Source organism: Tauraco erythrolophus, chromosome 27 (assembly GCF_009769465.1).
Source record: "Tauraco erythrolophus isolate bTauEry1 chromosome 27, bTauEry1.pri, whole genome shotgun sequence".
Lineage (NCBI taxonomy): Eukaryota > Metazoa > Chordata > Aves > Musophagiformes > Musophagidae > Tauraco > Tauraco erythrolophus.
Genome location: NC_141491.1, coordinates 2832752 through 2855706, shown reverse-complemented (window position 1 = coordinate 2855706; position 22955 = coordinate 2832752). Strand labels below are relative to the sequence as shown.

Here is a 22955-nt window from a genome sequence, read left to right as displayed (position 1 = left end):
AGCCTTACCTAGGGGCCCGTTTCCTAACAAGCACCGAAGCAGGGCAGGATCTAAGGGCAGCAGGCTGGGCTCCGCGCGCAGCGCTGCAGCCTGGGGTGCAGCCCTCCCACCCGAGCGAGATGAAAATCGAGGAGGATTTGGGATGGGGTCCCCTCCCTTCCAAGCGCTGGTAGCTAAATCTCTTTCGGGTGAGGACGCAGAGGCTGGGTGGGATCCCCGGAGGCAGGACGCGGAGCGGACACGGGGCTATCGCTGTTTGCTCAGGGGCTTTTCAAGGGCTGCTGCGAACGAGCGGGGCACTGGGGACAGCAGAGAGGCGCAGCGGGCTGCATCCCGCGGGATGGAACGCTAATCCCTGCTCGGAGGAGCTCAGGAGCAGCGCTGCGTGCTCGGGTGGACAGATGGGCTGGGAGCGGCGGGGATGCAGCACCAGCTGGAGCAGAGGGCTCGGCAGCTCTCGCAGCCCGGCTCTTGGCAGCGCCGTCGGCAGCAGCTCGCTGGGGTGTGGTTTTGGGGGGGCACCGGCAAACACGAGGCTGCGCCGGGCTGTGGGGCTCCTCGGTGTGTTATTCCAAAAGTGTTTGTTAACAAAGAGGGGGGAAAAAAAACAAACAAAAAAAACCAGCCCAACATCCCCGCTGGAGGTCCAAGGAAAGAGGCGGGTGTGCTGAGGCTGGTCCTGCAGCGGGTTCAGCCCGGAGAGCGCCGGGGTCTGCACAAACCGGGGGGTTTTGTTTGTATTTTTTTTGATTTTTGAGAGATCCTGGAAGGCAGGAGTCTGCAGAGGGGCCTGGAAATCACTGCTCCACCTCCTAACGTGTCTCTCAGCATCAGGAAATATGTCAGCACTCCGGTATCTCTTGATTAACTATCCAAATGCATTAAACTTCCAAGAAAAGCAGGGAATGACCCAGTGGGCATCAGCGCAGCCCCACGGACACGTCCCTGAGCAGCCACCCTGCGCACCTGAGCTCACGGTGACGAGCGGGGACCCCCCCACCCTCTCCAGAACAAGAGACCCAAAAGCAGTCACTCCCTGCCTGAAAAGTTTCAATTAAAGATGCTTTTTTTTTCACAAAATATCAAGAACAAATTATTTCTTCCTCCTCCCCTCTTAGCAATATCCTGTGTGCTTCTGGCTTTGCGCTTTTTAATAAAAAAATTGCTTAGAAGGAAGCGTTATTTTTGGAGGAGGGAGGAAGAACAGCAGATAGTCAGGGAGGAGGAACAACAATTTCCCAACCAGATCGGTCATGTCAGAAAGAAAAAGGGCTCCTTCAAAGCCCTGCGTGTTCCTCACTGGGCAGCTGGATGTTTGCTCCCGAGTGACTCTCGCCCCGGGCCCGTGGCCAGCGGGAACGCGCAGCTGGATGCCGGACCCTCGAGCAGAGCGACAGAAGGGCTGTGGGTAACTCCTGTGTGTGTCCCGCAGGGCTGCTGTCCCCGCTCTCCCGCAGCGTAACCCGGCCGGAGGCGCAGGATGGGTGGCACCGCTGGATTGCTCCGCACCTCTCTAGCTGTCCTCACCGTTCTGGGTAAGAGATTTCCGCGGGAGAGCCGGGAGGGGCTGCTGGAGGTGCCAAGCGGGACGTTGCCCAGGGCACGCGCTGTATGTGTGGCGTTGGCAGCCCGGGACGTGCCCCTCCATGCTCTGCACAGGGCTTTGGTGGGCACAGTGATGCTGAAGCCTGATTCTCCCCGGTGGTTTATGCAACCAGGGGATGTGTCTGTGTTATATCCAACCTCTCTTGGTACCTACCGCTCAAGAAGGAGGACAGAATGGTTGATACACAAGTCTTCCCCTTTCTAAATCCAAATTTAGGTGCCAGGCAGGAGATGTGGATTCTCAGGACCAGTGCCCCTCCGCAGTCCATGCCTGCGCTTGGCCTGGCCTCGGCACAAGGAAGAATTCCCTCCTGTTGGCAAGACTTGCTCCGGGCGAAGCCGCTTCACTTCCCGGTTTTCCTAGTGATGCCTTTTTGGCCATACCCTGGCTGCAAAGATTCTCCCATTCACCGGGGACCATTTCTGGATCTCAGGGAGTCTCAGGCTGCACTCAGAAGGTCCCTTTTCAGCAGGGAGACATTTCATTTCAGACAACTGAGAATGAGATGATGTCTTCAAGCTAATTCATCATCCCAGGCAGAGACTGCTTGCCTGTCCTTATAAATATCTAATTACCTTTTAATGTTCTCTGGATCCCTGAGGAGGCAGAGGGAGGGGTGGCTGCCCTAGATTGGGAGGCAATTAACCTGTTTGGAAATTGGTCTGACCCAAATCTGGTAGAGGCAGGAAGATGGAGTTGGGCTCTCCCATTAACCAGCTGAGTTCGTGCAACTTGCTCCCCGTCCAAGCTGAGCCCACAAAAAATGACTCACTGTAAAGCCTATGAGGGTTATTTTCTCTTGACCTTTGGCTGATGATGCAATGGATCTCAGGAACCAGCTGGGACAGAGAGAAATTCTCACTGGGAGCACAAGTGAGGGATCAGGGACAAAATAATGCCAGCTATAGATGAGGCTCAAGGAAACACTCCAGGGCGGGTGAAGACCCAAAGCCTCCAGGTCTGGCTGTGGGCTCCAGCCCCGGGAGGCTGGACTGGCAACATCACCCCTCCCATGGGGGTATCGCCACCAGGACGACTTCGCAGCCATACGTAAAGTTTAAAGCTTATGAAGTGCCAGAGACGACTCTCTAATGAACGAGGCTGTCAGGAAAGTCCAAAAACCTCTCTGGCCTTCCTTCATTCAGTAAAAGCCATGGAAAATCTTGACATCTAAAGCTAGCCAAAGCGCTGTCCCTCTGTTCCTCAGAAAGCTTCTCATTAAAAATAACCCTCTGTTCCTCAGAGAGCTGCTCTTTAAAAATAACTGCTTTGATTTTGTGCACATGTGTGTGCTCGGGTTTCCTATAAAACCAATTAATTGCCCAGCTCCCTCATGTGCCCAGGCTTCAGGCTGCGGTCAGCGCTGCGGAGCTACGGCTGTGCTGCCTGCGCTCAATAAAAAGATTGCTGCTGCTGTCCTCACAAACTGCAGCACATCTTGGAAAACGTTCAGCTGAGACATTTATCATTTCCTGGTCTCCAAAGCTAGTGTAGAGCTCAGCACAAAGGGAAAGCGTTCAGCCTCCTGGACACCTGGGCTTTCCAGGTCTGACTTTCAGCATATTCCAGATACCCATAATAACACAGAAGGCAGAAAGGGGCCAGTGCCACTGCACGAGGGAGGCAGCGGCAGTCACCTCCCTGCAGTGGCAAAGGAGATAAAGGGTTGAGTTTTGTCTGTTCCAGCAATATCTGGTATAAAGTTTGGGATTTTTTTGTACTCACAGAGCCTGCTGTGTCCCTGGTGGTGTATTCCATGCTACAGTACTCTGCTCTCCCAAACAACAGCACGAGTCACTCTTGGAGTGCTGTGTGAAAAGTAGAAGCGTTTCTGCAGCTCTTTTTCCAAATCTGAATTTTCAGATGTTCCATTTTCACCTATTCCTATTTATTTTGCTGTTAACATTTATTTTTTTAATAATGAATGTTGTTCTAGAGGCGTAGCAGCATATTTACCGTCATTTCTGCTCTCCTAGCTGGATTTTAACACAGAAGGTAGGGCTGCCTAAGGCATGCTCAATTCTGAGCCCATCACTCTGTTTCTTGCAAACCTGGCTTGCAGGCTTGAAGACCTTTATTTTGCATTTGTCTTCTCCCCACTACCCAAATGGCAGACCCCAAGGAGGGTACTTGTTTTAGTAACATTCAAAATTAGAGTCCTGGGGAGTAGCAGCCAGACTACTCCCCAGGAGAAGTAGCCCAGACGATTGGTCTGAGAGGCACTAAGATTTACTGCTCTGCTTTGCTCTCAATTCCTAGTTCTAACCGTATCCTGAAGTTGTAACTGTTTAATTATTACTTTCATCTAACAGTTGTTTTGCTTAATGAGTGAGATCGAGACATTTCACCCCCAACACCAACAAGACACCTTGGAACTGCAGACAAAAACTCGCCCGAAGTTCTGGCATTGATTATGTTTGAGAAAATCAATGCCTGACAGTTGTAGTTCATAACCTTGGCAAAGAAAAAGGGACAGCAGTGGATAGCAACGGGGTGCAAGCTCCGGGTGGAATCAGAAGGGATGATTAGCGTAATTTGGCTTGATTGGGAAAGAGCATCCCATAAGAAAAGGTGTGCATGTGTGTTAATAATATATATTTTATTTGTTAAATAAATAGAAATTATTTAGCATATGCTACCTACTAATCTAAAAATGTAAAGCTGTTTAAGGCTTAATCCATTCACTACCATCTATCAGAACACAATTAATACCCTACTTTCTTATTAATTCTCCATTAACTCATGATTATTCTACCTGCTGGTCAGCAGAGTTATTATATTATTCTACTCTGCTGGTCAGCAGAGTTATTTCCAGCTGAGACTTGCTCAGCACAGCCGCTGCCGACCCCACTGAGAGATTTCCAGCTTCCACAAGCTTCTCCTTTGTGAATATCACTATTCTAGAAGGAAAGTGGCACCTACACTGATTTGGAGGGAATACAACCTTCAAAACGCTGCTTTTCTCTTATTCCAAAGTATCAGGCACAGGCTACAGTCCCTCTCCCCTGGGTGCCACCAGGGACCATCAGGCTCCTGCGTGCAGCTCCCTTGCAGCAGCACATCCCCGCTGCCGAGCCCAGGGCTGGTAATTGCCTGACGCTCGGACACAAGGAACAGCCGACAGCTGCTCCGAACCCACCGAGCCAATTAGTGGAGCCCCTCTCCCGTCTCACCCTCATCTCCACAGGCAAGAGCAGCCGGAACATGAGACGAACCCCAGGAGCTGCAGGTAAAGGGCTGCTTCCCCCCAGCCCAGGAGAGCTGAGCTGGCCGTTCCCTGCTGGAAGTTACTCTTGCATAAAACATCACACTTACTGGAGTCACTTAATTTAACTAGTGACCATGCTGGGTACTGGAGGGAAGGAAACAGATTGCTGGTTGGCATGGCAGTTTTAAGACAGTTATTAATTCAATTACAAAGCATGGAAGGATCCTGGGGCTAGCTAAGCATCTCTGAGCTTATCGCTGCAGAGTGGCCTGTGCTGGGAGCACGCTGCCTTGTGGTGGCTTCATCCCTGTGAAGGGACAGGCAGGTCTCAGGGGGACAGGGAGAGAACAGACTTGCTGGTGGTCATTACCCAAATAGCCACTTCTGGAGTTAAGAGATTTCCAGGCAGCTTCTGTTTTGTTCTTACTTATTTGCACCGCTATTTCCATAAAACCTGCGTGGAAGGGAGTCTGCTGGCGTTCATCTGAGACACAGAGTCACTGCGGACAGCTGGCACTTCCCAGTGGAACATCATCACCACGCCAAAGGGTGGCCCAGGCACAGTGTAGAAGGCAGGCAGGTTCTGAGGTTCCTCTTGTGCCTACGCCTCAGCCGTACTCATGACAGCAAGATCAGAATCAAACCCGTGTCTGAACGCTACAGAGGAAGAAGCTTCAAGCTCATCCTGTGGGTTCAAAAGTAGAACTGATACCTGCAGCATTGGGTGGCACACCAGCAAACAGCAGGTTTGAGCCAAGAGTCAATGATGTTGCAGACGCAGGGATGGAGGGGATCTGTCAGGTGTGTGCAGGGACACAGTGGCAGAGCTGAAGATCCAGGTTCTCCTCTCTCCTCCCTTGTCCTGGAGAGGACCCAAGAGGAACCAGCCAGCCGAAGTTTGTACAGACAGATGAGGAACCAGTACATCCTCACAGCCAGGGACAAGGAGGGCATCCAGGGGTTCCCAGCTCCAGTCTCGTCTGTGCATGGCTTTCCAAGAGGCGTGTGTCAGCACTCCTTCATCTGCACATCTCTGGTCCCTCTGGCGTGGCAGAGATGGTGCGAGATGCTCAGTGGGAAACACAGACTATCTGCCCAAAGTCGAGGTTGGGGCTGGGCTGTGGTGACGGATGGGTTGTGATTTTCACGTTGCTCCTTCTTTTATTCTAGATGTGGTTCTGACGCTGCCAGGGACACCCTACAAAACTGAAAAAGAGAAATTTTTAGAAAAAGCTAAATTGAGCTGAGCAGGTTTTCCCTCTCTCACAGTTTGGTGCCAAGCACAGAGTAGCACAAGGAGCTACGGGCCAGTGTTTGAAGAGCAGCCTGTCCACACCCTTTTCCCTGAAGGCTCGGCAGAGGAGAAAGTCACACTGGCTTGCCGAGCAAGAGCCAGTCCTCCTGCGACCTACAGGTGAGCTCGCCTGCCCTCTCTCTGTACCAGGACTAAGATACAACCATCAAGAATTTTGCTTTGTGTTCTCCACTTTTATATAAAGAAAATCACTAACATGGGAATCGGCCTCCTTGTCCACATGCGACGTGCCACCCCTCCCAGGTCACAGACCAGATACAAATCTAACTCAAATCCCAACACACCATGGCTGGAAAAACGAACAAGCACAGCCTCCTGCGAGGCACCACGCGTGGGGTGATGCGTATTTACCCCTCTCACTCTTTACAGGTGGAAGATGAACGGCACAGAGATAAAGATGGAGCCAGATTCCCGTTACAGGCTGGTGGCGGGTGACCTAGTGATAAGCAACCCAGTGAAAGCCAAGGATGCTGGCTCCTACCAGTGCGTGGCATCTAATTCCAGGGGCACGGTGGTCAGCAGGGAAGCCTCCCTCCGCTTTGGCTGTAAGTTTGTCTCAAAAAGGTAAATGCAATGCAGACACAGTTATGCTGGGGGTAAACTTAGCCCTCCTGCTCGCATTAATAAAAGCTGGAAAGAAGCTCTCCTGCGTGTGGTACCCAACATCATCACTTGGAGAAACCCCCTGGCACTTCCCATTACCAGGGAGGTGCAGTAGAATTTTGATGCACTACACAGAAAGTCAGTAATGTTTTTGGATCTCCCTCTGTGCCACCACTGAAAAGATCAGCCTGCGGAGCAGGGATAAAACACAGTAATTCCTCCAGCTGTTTTTTTCATCCACGGACAGGTTTCACTTTGCATGTTCAGTTTTGCAGGAATTCTCTGCCGAAGAGCGAGACCCCGTGAAGATTACAGAAGGCTGGGGAGTGATGTTCGCCTGCAGCCCTCCTCCCCACTACCCAGGTAAGGGTTTGCATTTCGGCATTGCCACCAGCTGGGGTTAGCAGCACTGCTGGTGCCAGGTGGAGAGGTGCAACAGAGCAAGGGGTTCCCAGACACGTGAAGCACTCCTCGCTTTCCTTTAGGAATTTTAGGGAAGCAAATTTGTTCTTAATTCAGCCTCTGTAAAGCAACAAAACAGAGGTGGGGCTTAGCACGTGGAGAAAACAAGCACCATCCAAGGACCAACTTCAGCTTAGACTGGTCTAGAAAGGGGCCTGCTGGGTTTGGTCCCACCTGGGAGGTCACAGGCAACTTGTGCCGTTTGTTCCTTTCTCTTTTCCCCACAGGCTTATCCTATCGATGGCTCCTGAATGAGTTTCCCAATTTCATCCCAGCCGATGGAAGGCGTTTCGTCTCTCAGACAACAGGAAACCTCTACATCGCCAAGACAGAGGCTTCTGACCTGGGGAACTATTCGTGCTTTGCCACCAGCCACATCGACTTCATCACCAAGAGTGTTTTCAGCAAGTTCTCCCGGCTCAGCCTCGCCGCAGAGGGTCAGTGCTCTTGGATTATCATACAGACTAGGCAAAATCCAAAATTAACAAGCCACTGCAAAGCACTCGGGCTCCACAGGACTCCAGCAGTGCACAAATCCCCCACCAGCCTCTCAGGGGAGCTTAAGAGCTTACAAAAATATTAATTGGCTGGAACCCAGGGGAAGCAGCCCTCCTGGCTTCACTGCTTGTGCAGCCAGAAACCCCATCCAAGGGGTTTCTCCGTTTGTAAGAGAGACGTGGCAGAAGGTGCAGCCTGTGCAGGCTCACACATCCCTGGAACTGCCCTCCTCTGCCTTTGGTGACCTTGCAGAGGTGCAGCTAAAGATACTCCTTGGGCAGGGCAAGGGATACGAAAATAGGGATAAACAGATAGGAAATCAAGGAGAAATAGTCCTGAGATGTTATAAAGAGATTTTGAGAGACTTCAGTAAGAGCTGTTTTAAAAAGAAAATGAAACTTAGCCCCTGTTGCCAAACAAACAAAGGTTTTGGAAAACAGTATAACCTTGTGGGTACCTCTGCTCTTTAAAACCTCACGTGTGCCATTCTAAAGTCATCCAGAGCTCCTCAACAGTGCTTTCCTTCTAACAGATGCCAGGCAATATGCACCCAGCATAAAAGCCAGGTTTCCTGCAGACACCTACGCTCTGGCTGGGCAGATGGTGACTCTGGAGTGTTTTGCCTTCGGAAAGTGAGTGCAGCGTCTGTATCGCTCAGGCTGAGGACGGGGAGGGTATCACAGAACCTGCAAATTTCACAACCCCTCTCTTCAACGGGTCTACCGTAGCCCAGAGATGGAGGGGGAAGAGGAGGAGGGTGGAACTGGCTAAAGCCATCTGTCCTGCTGGCCAAGGCGCAGCTGGGATGGGACATGGGTGGTTAAGGGGTGACTGAGTGACCCAAGAGCTGCCCTTCACCGGATTTATTTTACGTAGCCCTGTTCCTCGAATCAAGTGGAGGAAGCTGGATGGCTCGCAGTCCTCCAAGTGGATCGGCAGCGAGCCCCTCTTGCAGATCCAGGACGTTGGCTTTGAGGATGAAGGCACTTATGAGTGTGAGGCTGAAAACATCAAAGGGAGGGACACCTACCAGGGCCGCATCATCATTCAAGGTAACACCTTCAAACACTCGCCTTGCCAGAGCACGTCCAGGCAATGGACTGAGCCTTTGGGAGTGAAACCCCCACTCGTATCCTGCCTCGTATCAGCCCCAATTTTCAAGGCCAGGTTGGACGAGGCCCTGAGCAACCTGATCTAGTTGGAGATATCCCTGTTCCTTGCAGGGGGGTTGGACTAGATGACCTTTGAAGGTCCCTTCCAGCCCTAACCATTCTATGATTCTATGATTCTACGAAACCTATTGCAAAGCCCTAACAAATTCCTGCAGAGATCACTGGTATCTTTCCTCAGCAGCTACATTTAGGCTATGGCAAGTAGAGAAAGACCTCTTAACTTGCTCCAAAATGATGCTAGCAAAAAATGAGGTAAGCAGGGGAGGAAGCATAGTGGTAAAAACCAACCTTGGCTCTCAACCAAGATCCTCTCCAAATCTGGGGTGCTTCCACAAGGGTTAATGTTTGGAGCTATCAATCAGGTCTAGTCAAGTTACAAAACTTAACCTGGTTCTCTTAGTCTGAAACCAGTCTTTCCTGAAGTCTAGGAATGGCTGCATTTACTCTTTGAGAAACCACAACATTCTTCCTTGGATCTGGATTCTGCCATAGCTTTGTGCAGTCCACGTGCACAGCCGCAGCCAGACCCACAGAGGACCCAGCCTTGCAGCGCTGCACAAAAGGCAAAGGCTGTTACTGTGGTGGAACACGCTGTGATAACTAAATCTGCCAGCAGAGATGACACAATGGGCATCCTTCTGCCTGCCTGGCACAATGAACCTCTCATCTGATCTTCTTGGCTCTGCCACCTCTCTTGCTCCTTTGCAGCTCAGCCAGAGTGGCTGAAGGTGATCGCGGACACGGAGGCCGACATCGGGTCCGACCTGCGCTGGAGCTGCGTGGCTGCCGGCAAACCCAGGCCCGCGGTCCGATGGCTTCGGGACGGGCAACCGCTGACCTCCCAGGTACCACCGGCGCAGGTCTGGCAGCGAGAGCAGCGCAGCCAGTGCACAGCAGAACCTGCAGTACTGCACCTGCTCCTCCAGACTCAGACCCTCTACCACCTCGCTGCAAATGCATCTCAGCCCCGTTCTATCACCCCGCATCCCTCTTCCATGTGCCCCCATGAAGCTGCAAAGCAATGCCACGGTCCTTACCGACAGCAAGTTCCTTCTCCCGTCACTGCCATCCCAGCCATTGCCTCATGCAACTACAGGAACTCACAGCCAGTTATCAGGGTGGATAAATAGCACCTTGTACCTGTCTTTGTATGACCTGCACGTTGCTGCTCAGGCACTCAGAATTCTCAGCAAACAGAGCACAGTGATGTGGGGTAGTGACTGGACACACAGAAACAAGGGCCTGTGTTTTCTCCCCTGGAAAACCAGGCTGGCTTCAAACTGGCATAAGAGTCTGTAATGAAACTCAAGCCTGAACACACGAGGCTTGAGTTCCATTTTTGTTTTTCTCATCTAATGGGTTCATCCTCTTGTTTGCACAGAACCGCATCGAAGTGAGCGGTGGAGAGCTGAGATTTTCCAAGCTAGTCCTGGAGGACTCTGGCATGTATCAGTGTGTGGCTGAGAACAAGCATGGCACAGTATATGCAAGTGCTGAATTAACAGTGCAAGGTAATTTCTCATTTCCCAGTGCTCTGGGTTTCAATGGGACACTGAAGCCTTTTAGATCTCTTCCTGATATCCTACGCTTGCAGTCTCAGAGTAAGATAAGAGCAGACAAAAACTGCTTCACTCACGATTGAAATATAGTTGCTGGTTCAACAAGACACTCTACAACCCTTTAAAATTTAAATCTTGTGTAAATTCAGTAATGCTGAAAGAGAACAAGGACATCTGTTTAGCTACAGAAAGTGTACAGGACAGACAGCAGCAGCACTACAAGCTCTCTTCCACTACACAATTTTCCTCTTTTTTTGGAGGAAAGAGGTCAAAGAAAAGAGTTCAGTGTCCATTCAGCTTGCTTTGATGGATGGTGACTGGAACTGGGCGGATGCCAAACTTGTTCCACATTAGTCCAAAAGCTTATCTCCTCGTGGTCAGTAGATGCCAGAGATAAATCAAAGGCCCTAAGCATCAACTGTTCCACATTAACACACTCCAATGCAGGAGGGCAACAGAAAAAATTCCAATTCTATCTCTGCAGTTCCAGGAGGAGTTTTAGGCGAGCTGGATGTCTGCATTGGTGACTTTGGTCAGGATGTTGAAGAGAATATCCTCTACATTTTCAAAAGCCGCTGTTCTTGTGTCTCTCAAAGACCTTGCACTTGTTAGGGTCACATCTCCATTGCTAAGTCCGACCCGTGTCGCACAACACCTGCCTCGCAGGCGTGAGAAACCGCCCGGCAGCAGAGGAACCGCTCCATCTCGCTCACCAGATATTGCCATGCTTCTGTTACCAAGCCATCTAACAACAGAGCAATACCTAGTGACGTGGCACTTAAAATGCTCACAGAGCAGGGTCTTCTAATCGTTCTTTAATCCTCTTTTTTTTTCCCCTGTAGCCTTAGCACCAGATTTTAGACTAAACCCAGTGAAGCGACTGATACCTGCAGCCCGAAGCGGGAAGGTCATCATCCCATGCCAACCACGAGCAGCACCAAAAGCCACTGTGCTCTGGACCAAGGGGACTGAACTTCTGATCAACAGTAGCAGGTAGCAGCACAGAGTCAGCTTCTACCTAGAAACCATAGCTAAAATCACATTTTTTTTCTTACCAGAAGACTGGACTTGATGACCCAAGTGTGCTGCTACATCCCTGAACATAAGCACTTTGTTATTCCTCTAGTTTCTTCTGTAGAAAACACCTACGTAATATTTCACATTCTTGTCTTTATCACCAATTTCCCTAAAAGTGCTGGAAGTTGTCAGGTGTACAGAGTGAACAGACATTTTAACCTTCCTCTTGTATGATTCTTCTTCCTTTCCAGGGTGACTATAACCTCAGACGGCACCCTGATCCTCCAGAATATCAGCAAATCCGATGAGGGAAAGTATACTTGCTTTGCTGAGAACTTCATGGGCAAAGCCAACAGCACGGGAATCCTCTCTGTTCGAGGTAGAGATGTTTGCCTTGATTTGGGGTCAATCAAGCAAGAAACATCTAAGAGTGCCATGATGCATTATTTCTCCTCTCCTTACACTCCCAAAAAGCAATGCAGCACTCAGGCAATCAGAGACATTTCAGCCTGTGGAGCAGCAAACCTTCTGCCTGACCCACCACCTCATACCTACCAACAACTGGTCCTTGGGAAAAGCATTTCCATTTTCTACCCACTGTAACCCCTCATCTTCCTCCTGTAAAACTACAGCTGTTAGAGAGGGATGACAAGTTGGAAAGCGTTAGCTGGTTTGGATGCTCTGCACCATTAATGTCCATCTGGTACGTGGACATCTGCAGCTAACAGCCCTCCCTGCTCTTTCTGTGCAGATGCCACCAAAATCACATTGGCACCATCTAGTGCTGACATCAACGTAGGTGAAAACCTTACTCTACAGTGTCACGCGTCCCACGATCCGACCATGGACCTCACCTTCACCTGGTCCCTAGACGATTTCCCTATTGACTTTGACAGGTCTGAGGGGCACTACCGGCGAGCCAGTGTGGTGAGTGGAAAGGGCAGTTATGTCCCATCAGAAAGGGCCGCGAGCAGGTGTGCTCAAACGCTCTCCTCACTCTCTTTTCCTCACGCAGAAGGAAGCTATTGGGGACCTCAGCATCTTCAACACCCAGCTGAAGCACTCGGGGAGGTACACGTGTACAGCCCAGACAGTTGTGGACAGTGCTTCGGAGTCGGCCACGCTGACTGTCAGAGGTAATTTCTCTGCCATAAGGTCCTCTGCTCCTTACCAGCCGGAAATAAGGGCATGGTCCTTGCAAGGGATCAGCTCACCCTTGCGACCACCTCACCATCTAACATTTGAATTGCATGGGATAGGCTTGTGAGCTTTTCTGGAGGCCAAAATTGGAGGTGAGGCTTCCTAGCTTCCAGAAAAGAAAGGCCTGATTTTAATTTGTGACTTGCACAACATAAAGAGCAATAAGCCTCCAAATCTTTCACCTTAGTAACATGTCTGTCTGTCTCCCATCATCTCAGGACCTCCAGGCCCCCCTGGGGGAGTGGTGGTGAGAGACATCGGTGACACCACCGTCCAGCTGAGCTGGAGCCGTGGCTTTGATAACCACAGCCCTATTGCCAGGTACATCATCGAGGCACGGACCCTCCTCTCCAGCAAATGGAAGCAGATGCGCACCAGTAAGTGTCTCGAGGGCAGCAGTGGTGGCACAGCCCATGCTGTCTGCGGGGCACCAGCTCGCTGGCAAGTTCTTGCTCTGTGCTGGTACGCTGGCTGCCACTCACTCTATTTGTTCTCCTCTCGTGTTATTGGATTAAATAGATCCTGTAAATATTGAAGGCAATGCAGAGACAGCCCAGGTGGTGAACCTCATTCCTTGGATGGATTATGAGTTTCGAGTCTTAGCAAGTAACATTCTCGGAGTCGGGGAGCCCAGTTTACCCTCCAGCAAAATCCGTACCAAAGAAGCAGGTACGTGCAGATACGCTCAGAGGTGGAAAGGGAGTCAGAGGTACCTGTCCCTGCATGCTGGAGGGGGAAGGCTGGCTTGCAGCATGCCTTGGTCCCAAACCATCAGTCACCTCCTTGAATGATCCTAGAGGTGATGCCATCCCAGATTTTCTGCCTTTTTGCCCATTTCCATGTCAAAGACAAAGCAGTACTAGAGCTGGCAGCTAACTTCACCAGCATTAGATACAATATATTAAACCATTATAAATCCTGGCTTCAAATCTTGTACCTTCTGGGCAGTAATGCTTAGAAAAGGGGAGGAGCCCTATTACATCATGGAGCACAACTCTGCAAAGAGAAGGGAAATTTCCCTGCAAATGGCTGTGAATGTTCATTCTGTCTTCTGCTGCTCGAACGTGCAAGCAGAAGGGATGCGAGAACAGCAGCAGAACCGCTCTCAACATACCAAATGCCCGTTAACTCCTTTCTAATGAAACCTCTCCTCCACATCCCTGCTTTTGAGCTTGATTCCTGCCCCCTCGGAGACATGCTGCCTCCAAATAAGCTCATCAGCCACTAGCCAGTATTCGAGACCAGATTTTCACAAACATCTGAAATACTCATGGCTGAAAACAGAGAGACAAGCACTTTCACATCAGCTGTCAAAGCCTGGCTACTCCCAGACCACGCGGTGTCTGTGCTCATCTTCATCACTATTGTTTCCTTAACCCAACCTGTGCTGTCTGCTTTTGTTTGGGGACCTGACAGCACCTACTGTGGCACCATCTGGGCTCAGCGGAGGCGGAGGGGCTCCCAACGAGCTGATCATCAACTGGACGGTAAGTCATCAGCGTGGCACCAGCCGTGGATGCTGGGAGAGGGCCAAGGGGAGGAGCACGTGCCACTTCTTTTGGGAAATCAAAGCCACAATTACAATTTTGACATGTGGTTGAGCCAAACGCTCTTCTTAGTCCAAAGCCTTGCTCGCTTGAGCTGACCAAGGCTCCCCTCTCTTTCCACCCCCCTCACAGCCAACACTGCGGGATTATCAGAACGGAGATGGCTTTGGCTACATCTTGTCGTTTCGCAAGAAAGGCACCCAGGGGTGGCTGACGGCAAGGGTGCCGCACGCAGAGTCGCTGCACTACGTCTACCGCAACGAGAGCATCGGCCCCTACACCCCCTTCGAAGTGAAGATCAAAGCGTACAACAGGAAAGGAGAGGGACCGGAGAGCCTCACTGCCCTCGTGTACTCTGCAGAAGAAGGTAAAGGGGGACTGTGGTGACTCTGAATTCACCAACCAACCAACCAACGTGGCCTCAACCAGCTCCCTGCAGAGCTGTGCCTGTCTGGGAGCTCAACCATAAGAGAGGTTTCTTCTACTCAAAGAGCAGCTGACAGTGATTTCAGCATAACATTTACGTTCTACTTCAAACACACAGATAGATGTTTCCCTAAGCGCAGCCGTGACGGTACACCCAGCGCAGACACATCCTCGCAGCACACAGCTGTGGCCCTGCTTGTCCTACTAAGTCCCTAAATCCCTTCCCCTTGCTCACTCCGTACACATCATACCAGCTGTCTGGCTGCACGGAACTGTGCTGCAGGAGAGCTCTTTGTTTCAGTATGGTGATTATCCTGCCCAGGGCTAAGAAAAGGATTTTATTCCCTTTTGTTGTCTTTTTCAGAACCGAAGGTGGCTCCTTTCAGAGTTATGGCCAAGGCTGTTCTGGCCTCAGAAATGGATGTATCCTGGGAGCCCGTGGAGCAGGGAGACATGACTGGAGTGCTTTTGGGCTACGAGGTACGAGCCTGCAATGAGAATGAGAGACACTGAAACTGAGATCAGAGAGCCCAGCAAAGAAAATTCCCCCAGGCTAAGCGAGGTGAAAGGAAACAGCGTTTTGTTTCCAAAGATGGAGGATAATTAATGGACAGCACAAGGCTCTAATGAGGCCAGTACTACTGCCCACAAGAGAGATTAGTAAGAGAGAAACGTCCTTTTTTTTCCTGCTTGTCTTTCCACACAGGCTGTGTAACCTTATTCCTGGGCACATACTAAGCAAAATGCATAGAAACAAATACCAAAGGGTCTCCAGCGCTGGCTGTGGATGGACTGTCTGGTATCTGCAGATGCCTCTATCCTTACTAAACCCATCATACCCTTTTCCATTCAGATCCGGTACTGGAAGGACGGTGACAAAGAGGAGGCGGCTGACAGAGTGAGAACAGCGGGGCTGGTGACATCGGCTCATGTAACGGGCCTAAACCCCAACACGAAATACCACGTGTCGGTCAGAGCTTACAACAGGGCTGGAACCGGCCCCCCCAGTCCCTCTACCAACGTCACGACAACAAAGCCACGTGAGTGAGCCCTGACCCCCTCTGTTCTGCACGTTGTACCCCCTGGGCTGCTGCTTCCTCCAGAGGATCCCCAATGACCACCTAACCGATCAGCTTTTTTATCCCGGTGCTCTAACACCGTTTCAAGTAGTCCGTAAAACAGTTCCCTGAATTTCCTCAGATCAGTCCTGTGGTCTGTGTATCACTTATCTGAGAAGATCTGTGCTCAGAGTACCGTCTGCTGGGATACTTCCCTTTAAACCAACCATCGTGGTGCCACCAGCCCTGCCGACTCGTCGTAGAGTCTCAGGAGACGGCTGTAACCAGCACAACCTTCTCACCGGTCCCTGACTTACTCAATCGCTGTCTTGTTTCATATCTCTTAGCACCAAAGAGGCCACCTGGCAACATCTCCTGGACTTTTTCTGGGTCTACAGTCAGCATTAAGTGGGATCCAGTGGTGGCGAAGGCAGATGAGTCTGCAGTTACAGGGTACAAGGTATATCACCAGCCTCCTCTCGTAAGTGACCCTAAGGACATCACAGTGAACGTAAACTCAGACTTGCCTCTTCCAACAGATGCTTTACAGGCAGGATTCCCACTCTGCTCCCACGCTATACCTGGCCAGCAAGAGCCGGATCGACATCCCCGTGCCTGAAGACTTCACTCACGCCTTTGTACAGATCCGGGTGACGGGCCCCGGGGGAGATGGAACCCCAGCAGAAGTTCACATCCTGCGAAACAGTGGTACGTACCCTCCGTACCCCCCCGACTGCATGCACCAACGCTCACACACAGGGTGCTCCACAGACCGCTGGAAAATGAGCTGAGAGAGAGGAGTTAATCTGCAGCAGCGCTTGCCTGGCATTTGCTACCACTGTTGTTTGATAAGCAAATGACTTAGACCTCCTCCCCTACCCTATTATGTTTTCAAATCCCACTCTCCCTTCCAGGAACACAGGGGAACAGTGCTTTAGGTTGAGCCTCTGGAATTGGTCTTTGGCTCCCTTGTGCCGTTCATCAAAGGATCTTGTGACATACTCCTCTGCAGCGCTCCATCAGCCAACCTCTCCCCAGACTCTGAGCAACCTTTCCACCTAGTCTAACCCCAGCTTTATTTTATTTGCAGCTAAAGCTCTTAAGGCCCAACACAAGCCCAACTTACATCCACTAAGAGTGAAATCCTGACTCTGTTTGTGAGGTCCTGACACCAACTCCAGCAGGTTCCCTTGATTCAGGGTGTGAGGACTCAGGGCCCACCTCCCAATGCTTGTTTCAAATCCTGGCAGGTTCATCAGAGATAAATGCAATACGAGCACACAGAACCCCACAATTAATGTTTTACCAACCCTCCTGACTCTTTCCACAAGACATCAGGTTGCATCTGTGCAACAAGACAGTTGCTCCTTCCCTGCTCCCTTTCTTTCAGGGACAAGTATGATGGTGGAAGACTCTGTGACGAGGCCAGTGCCACACGCTGTCGTGATCACAACTAACTCTCTAGTAATGATGGCCCTGATCAGCTACCTGGAGCTCTGACCACGGCCAGTGCAGCAGAGGACTCCTGGACACGCATCCTCCCAAGCCAGTGGGGAACTACCGAATACTTGGCTGCTGCAGCTTCCAGTTTGTACCACAGCAGCATTACAGAGAAAGGATTTGACAACGTTGTTTTAAGGGAGGAAGAAACAGCTTTTCTTTTTTGTTTTGGAAGAATATAAGCTTTCATACAAGACATGGGTCTCTAACCGATTAAAAATTTTTTAAAGAAAGGAGTAAAACAAAGAAGAATTCTCCGTGAATTCTGACGGCCAACTGCCCCACATGCTGTATCCAGTAGGTTTTCTGCCTTATGAAGCCATGTACTAAAACAACCAGACTGCTAAACTTGATGACTTTTTTTTGTTTTTAAATATGTACAGTGAATTTTGGGGGGTCAGGGGAGGACGGGGACTGAGGATTTCGCAGCGATCAGCATGTTCCATTCCAATCCCAGTCACAGCCATCTCTAACAAATGATGCGACAGGACTTCCCCCCATAACATGAGCCAAATTCTGCAGCAACCAGCCCAAGGAGATAAAGCCACAAGAGAGACTGATCTCTGCCCCATCCTGAAGATGGGTAAACACAGAGTTTAGATCATGAAAAGCTTTTTAAAACACTGGTGTTAACTCGCAACCCCAGCCTATTGTTTGCATCAACTGTTATGCTGTGAGGTGCAATGTTCAGCGTTATCCATATCCCACATGCTTTTGGGGTGTTTTTGTTGTACTGTTTGTTTCTTTCCTTTTTGTTTGGGGAGGAGAAGGGATAAGTGAAAAGGAGATACTTTTCTAGCATCTGCTAATTTGGAGAGGCTGTTCTGCCTAGTAACAGAGATGTCAACATATCCAGTTTCAATACAGAGTCTTAAAGGAGGAAGAAAAAGGAATATTACATAATTTAACCAAGAACTGGAGACTCAAGGGAGCCATCACTGGGGCAACAAGGAAAATCTGGACTCAGATGCATCACCCCACACAAACGGTTCCGTCCAGCCGAAATGCCAGTCTCAACTTAGGAAGGCAAGATTGAGATCCAACCAGTAAGTCAGTCTGGTTTCCAGGTCCAAGGCTCACACAACTAATGTAAACGGGAGGCCTGATACCCCAAAGGAGTACAGGGATGCTGAGGTGCACCATTACCTAAAATGGTTGGGAATAGATGCTGCATATTAAAATCTCTCTGTCTCTTATAAAGCAATTGACCAAAGTTAAGGAAAAACTGATTTCCACTGCCTGCTGGTCAGATCCCAAGTGCATTTTTAGGGACCTTTACCTGCCTGTACCTTCCTCCTTCCCAGCAGACAGCACCGCTGGCCTGAGCAATCCCAGAATTTCCTGACACAGGGCTACACTTGCAGGACCGTGCACCAGCGAGGCACTGACACACAGTTTCTACACTAGATGCCAATTCCTTGCCCTTGATAATCTAAAACTACCGTGTCCCAGGCCTTAGTGAGCATTTGAGAGATGACACGCATACTCCCGGAGTTATGCCTATTGTATATATCCGTAATATCCCATCACAATTTTTTTTAGCATCCGGCCTACCCTGGAAGCAAGAAGGTAAATGCAGCAGCAGGTTCACACTGCGTGGTGCAAACAGCACGAAGGAAGAAGGGCTCCTGCGTGTTTAGCAAACAAGAGCAATGTTTTAAGAAACAGGCGAAGAAAAATAAACTTGATGAAAGAGTCTAAACATTTAGAGCACAGCTGCAGCAAAAAGAAAAGTGTATCTTACTGTTTCCCTTATGAATAACACCTGGGATAACGTGGAAAAAAAAGAAGACAACAGCTCCCACCGACACATGGCAGACCAAGACAGGGAGCCTGTCCTGGGCTTCCTCCACGTCCCTCTGCAGCTCTCCATGAATTATCCCCTCGGGCCCTCCAGCAGGTTGAAACACTTCTTTCAGAAGGACAACAGCTAAATATAAATTATATTTTTGTATATTTATGTTCTTGAAGATTTAAAAATATTTTTATTGATGTTCAGAAGCTTTCTTTGGCAAAATATTTTATGTTGTTAATTCAGCGTTTTTGTTATCACCTCCCTCTTGCTGGGCCTTCAACCTTTCTCTCACAAAAGATGGGATGAAAGGAAAATTAGGAATTCAGTGTTAGCTCAAAAGCAAAGCAAATTAGGGCTTGGGCAACAGTGACCTATCAATATGCAGAACTAGCAGTAGCCACAATGATAATATTTAGGAGGCATAAACTAACTGGACCTATGGAGCTTCAGATCACTGCTGGATGATGCCCACTGCAGCCCTGCAGAAGCACTGGCTCCCTTCAGGAGAGGACTGAACAAGAGCAGCAAGGTGAAATGATGTGCCTGGAGCCTTCACCGCATGCAGATGCTGGAGGCAACTCAGGTCCAACCCCGTGGAGCAGCCAGCTCTCTGCAGTGGGGGACCAGAACAGGTCATAGAATCACAGAATGGTTTGGGTTGGAAGGGACCTCAAAGATCATCTAGTTCCAACCCCCCTGCCATGGGCAGGGACACCCTCCACTACACCAGGTTGCTCAAAGCCTCAAAGGTCGAATTGCTGAGCAGGAGAGAGCTGCTTTGGTGCTCAGCTCTGCTGCAGTCCTGAGCTTCATTCCGGCTTCAGGCACAGACTCCGCATGAGGCCAGCTGCGTTCGCCCCATCGTGCATCGCCGGTCCCATCCAGGGCAGCCGGAACGCCGGCTCTCCAAGGGGCTGCTGCACCCACATGCCCACTGACACAGCTCATTCCCTTCACGAGGTGCACACCAGCCACCTCCAGGGCAGGAGAATGTGCTTTGATGGACCACACGTTGGCTGAACACCCCAGGTGAGCAAAACGAAGCGAGGTGCTGCGGTGAAATGCAAGGGCTGAGGTCCAGCAGCAGCCCAGGTCTGACTGCAGGCTGTGCCACGTCTCTTACCGAAAATGGCTCTCGACAGATGCTCCCAAACGTGTCTGGCAACACCAGTGGCTCTCTCTGTTCTACTGAACTTTACGGTGTTGGAAAGCAAGACGTTTCATTGCATGGTTAAAACAGTATCTAAATGCTGCAATGACACTGGGTTTTAAACAGCAGCCACCTGCAACATTTCCCTGGGAAGGTTAATATGTTTTCCATACGTTTCTTTGTTGAACTACATCACAGGCACATTTTATAGAAGTGAAAAACTACATGAGTTGGATTTCAAACATTCCAGTTAGCACCGTTTTGCATTGCAAATGGGCTGAATGTATTCTAATTTGTAAAACTGATGGGATACTATTTTCTAAAGCCCTCAAGTGACAAGTAGATCCCCTTAAAAGTTAAATGTCTTCAATGTCAATTCAAGCTACGCCTCTTTCTTGAACAGGTAAATCATCACTACGTAGTTTCATCAGTATGCATTTTAAATCAAAACACTGCTGAGCTTCTGCAATGTTTTAAGGATTAAACATAGAAGCAAAGAGGTGTGACCTAGTGACAACCACAACGGCCTTACAAGCGCTTGCTCTAATCCCAGCCCTGACACTGACTCCATCTACAGCTCCAAGCAATGATTTTACCACTCGCTGCCTCAGTTTCCCTCCCTGAAAAGCGAGGCACAAGCAGGTCATTGTGTATTTGCAAGTTCTTTGCAGTTTGGAAGTATCTGTGCGTTCACGCTGCTGCCAACGGCGTGACTGCAGCTCACGGTGTCGGAGCTGACCCAGGCTGCCCAGCGTACCCACAGCAGCACAGGCTGCTCAGTTGCTCAGTCACTGCTCGGGTCCTTGGTGGCAAACCTGTCCCTGCACCTTGTCTGTGCACACAGACACGAGCCACGTTAAGACAAAGACTGCCGTGCCTTAGGCAGTCCGTTCTGCCATGTCATTTACCAGGGGTTTAGGTGACCCACAGAAAAGGATTTGCACGTGCGAGTGCAGCATTTGTACCTGGTGAAACTTTATGCAGGCTATAAAAAAGCTACGCACAAAGCCCAGCCAGGGCCACCAACGGGAGAAAAAGATGTAAAGCCAGTTAGAACTTCCGAAAATGCAGCACAGGGGTTAAAAGGAAAGGTGTTCAGGGCCAGGGGAGAAAACTCAGATTTCAACATCTTAATAGAGTTTACTGGCTTTACACTATTGCATTAAGCTGCAAATCAATTTCCTGTCTCATTAAGAATCCCCCAGTTCGCTTGCTCTGAGCATTTGCTTTGGAGATTAACTTACAGGGATGAGTTAAGTGCTGTGGGTTTTCTTCTCAGCCCCGTAATGGTTCTCTAAGGAAAGTTATCCAATTCCACAGGGTCCATCTTACTTGTCAGTAGTAAAAACCAACCCGACAAGGGTGCTGTAAGAGCATGCAACAAGGGTGAAACACTTTGAGACTCTCAAATGAGGGGAGCTTTACAGTTCTGATTGATTCATATTTAACATAAAATAATCTCCTACTTGATACTATTGAACTTGCAGACTGAAGATTGTGCTTCTAGTTTTGGGTTGTCTGGGCTAAATTCAGCACTCAGCTACATGAGTTTGGGTCAGGAACAGCTCACGTTTGCAGCAGGACAGACTAAATTTTGTGCCCACTCTCATATCTTTGCCCAACGAATCAGATGGATAACGCAGGCACCACATTCAGCTAATGCCTGGGGGGGGTTAAATCCCATCTCTAAACCTGCAAAGCTATCCCCCCATCCACAGAAACCCTCTGCTGTGAATATTTTAATCCAGCTTCACTACACACAAACAGGGCAGTTTTCTCCTCAGTAACTTTGTTGTACACTATTTTTTTAAGAAAACCAAACGGGAAGCATTGTAAGCGTACTGTACTTACTGTAATTATGGTTATTTATTGGCTACCGTAGCACGCAGTTCATAAATAAAGATCTTCAGAGACTTTAGACAACTACTGGAGTCTGGAACACTTCTGTCCAGCTTTAAACCCAACCAGCACCTTCCTCGCTCGGGAGTCCCCTGGCCCAGGACTGTATTTTTCCTGACTGCCAACTCCACATACTAATACAAACAAGGAGCCCAGTGAGACCCCATCCACATGGAGCTGGACCTCTCAGCAAAAGTTAAGTCAACTAAGATACAGTAAACTCAAATTCTATCCCATGACAGTGATAATCAACCAAAAGAGGAGATACTGTCCTTGGGGCAAGGGATTGGGGTTGTGAGGGTCTGGTTAGAGATGTTAATATAATGTGCTCCCTCTGGCTAGTATTCTAGTGCCTAGAAAACTCAAGTCAGAAATTTCACACAGCTTATTAGCAGAAAGGGTAAGTGATTGCTGGAACAGCTTGCCAAAAAGCTTCATCATCAATCACAGCCTTTAAACAAAGACTGGACGCCTTCCAGGAAAGACATCCACCCGATCAGCCACAAGCTAGCAGGCTTGCAAAGGTTCACTTACATTATAGAAAATAATTTCCTTCATTGCAGGAAGCGCTGCATGAAGTCACCTCATCTATGTTATGTCAGATTAATTCATCACAGTCATTCCTTCTGACCTTAAAAAATTGACTGGCTTCCTTCTACCTTTGGGAAGGATGTCAAGAGATCAGCTAGAGGAACTGTACAAGCACTGAGGGTCTCCACTGGAATTAAGCTGAAGCCAGAGGCAGTCTGCTGGAGAGGGGACAGATGAGAAACGGGGCTCAGCAGTACCCGGTCGTGGGGAGCCTCCCCCAACCTCTTTCCCTCAGCCCATCCCAGATGCATTCAACTTTCATAGAGCCTCTAAAAGAAACATCATGCTTGACCATGGGGTGCACGGGGCACTCAGGCAGTGGCTGCAGCAAGATGTGCTCCCAAGACCC

The 22955-nt window shown here is 49.7% G+C and overlaps 2 protein-coding genes across 2 annotated transcripts in view; one reads left to right on the top strand and one right to left on the bottom strand.

Annotated features, from left to right (window-relative positions):
• Positions 1-1480: 1480 nt before the first annotated feature.
• Positions 1481-17326, top strand: CNTN2 (contactin 2). Its single transcript, XM_009991934.2, has 22 exons — positions 1481-1535; positions 6084-6228; positions 6499-6674; positions 7000-7095; positions 7422-7631; positions 8225-8324; positions 8569-8744; positions 9573-9709; positions 10246-10375; positions 11266-11416; positions 11692-11819; positions 12192-12367; positions 12456-12576; positions 12859-13017; positions 13160-13309; positions 14057-14127; positions 14320-14554; positions 14978-15093; positions 15467-15653; positions 16019-16131; positions 16211-16379; positions 17062-17326. Exons 1-22 carry the CDS (start codon positions 1481-1483, stop codon positions 17169-17171), a joined length of 3111 nt encoding a protein of 1036 aa, XP_009990236.1. The 3' UTR covers positions 17172-17326.
• Positions 4445-22955, bottom strand: part of RBBP5 (RB binding protein 5, histone lysine methyltransferase complex subunit) — a 39151-nt gene continuing 20640 nt past the window's right edge. The window contains exon 14 of the mRNA XM_086627340.1: positions 4445-6020. Within this exon, the coding sequence (XP_086483466.1) occupies positions 6013-6020 (8 nt within the window). The 3' untranslated portion in view covers positions 4445-6012. The remainder of the gene's footprint in view (positions 6021-22955) is intronic.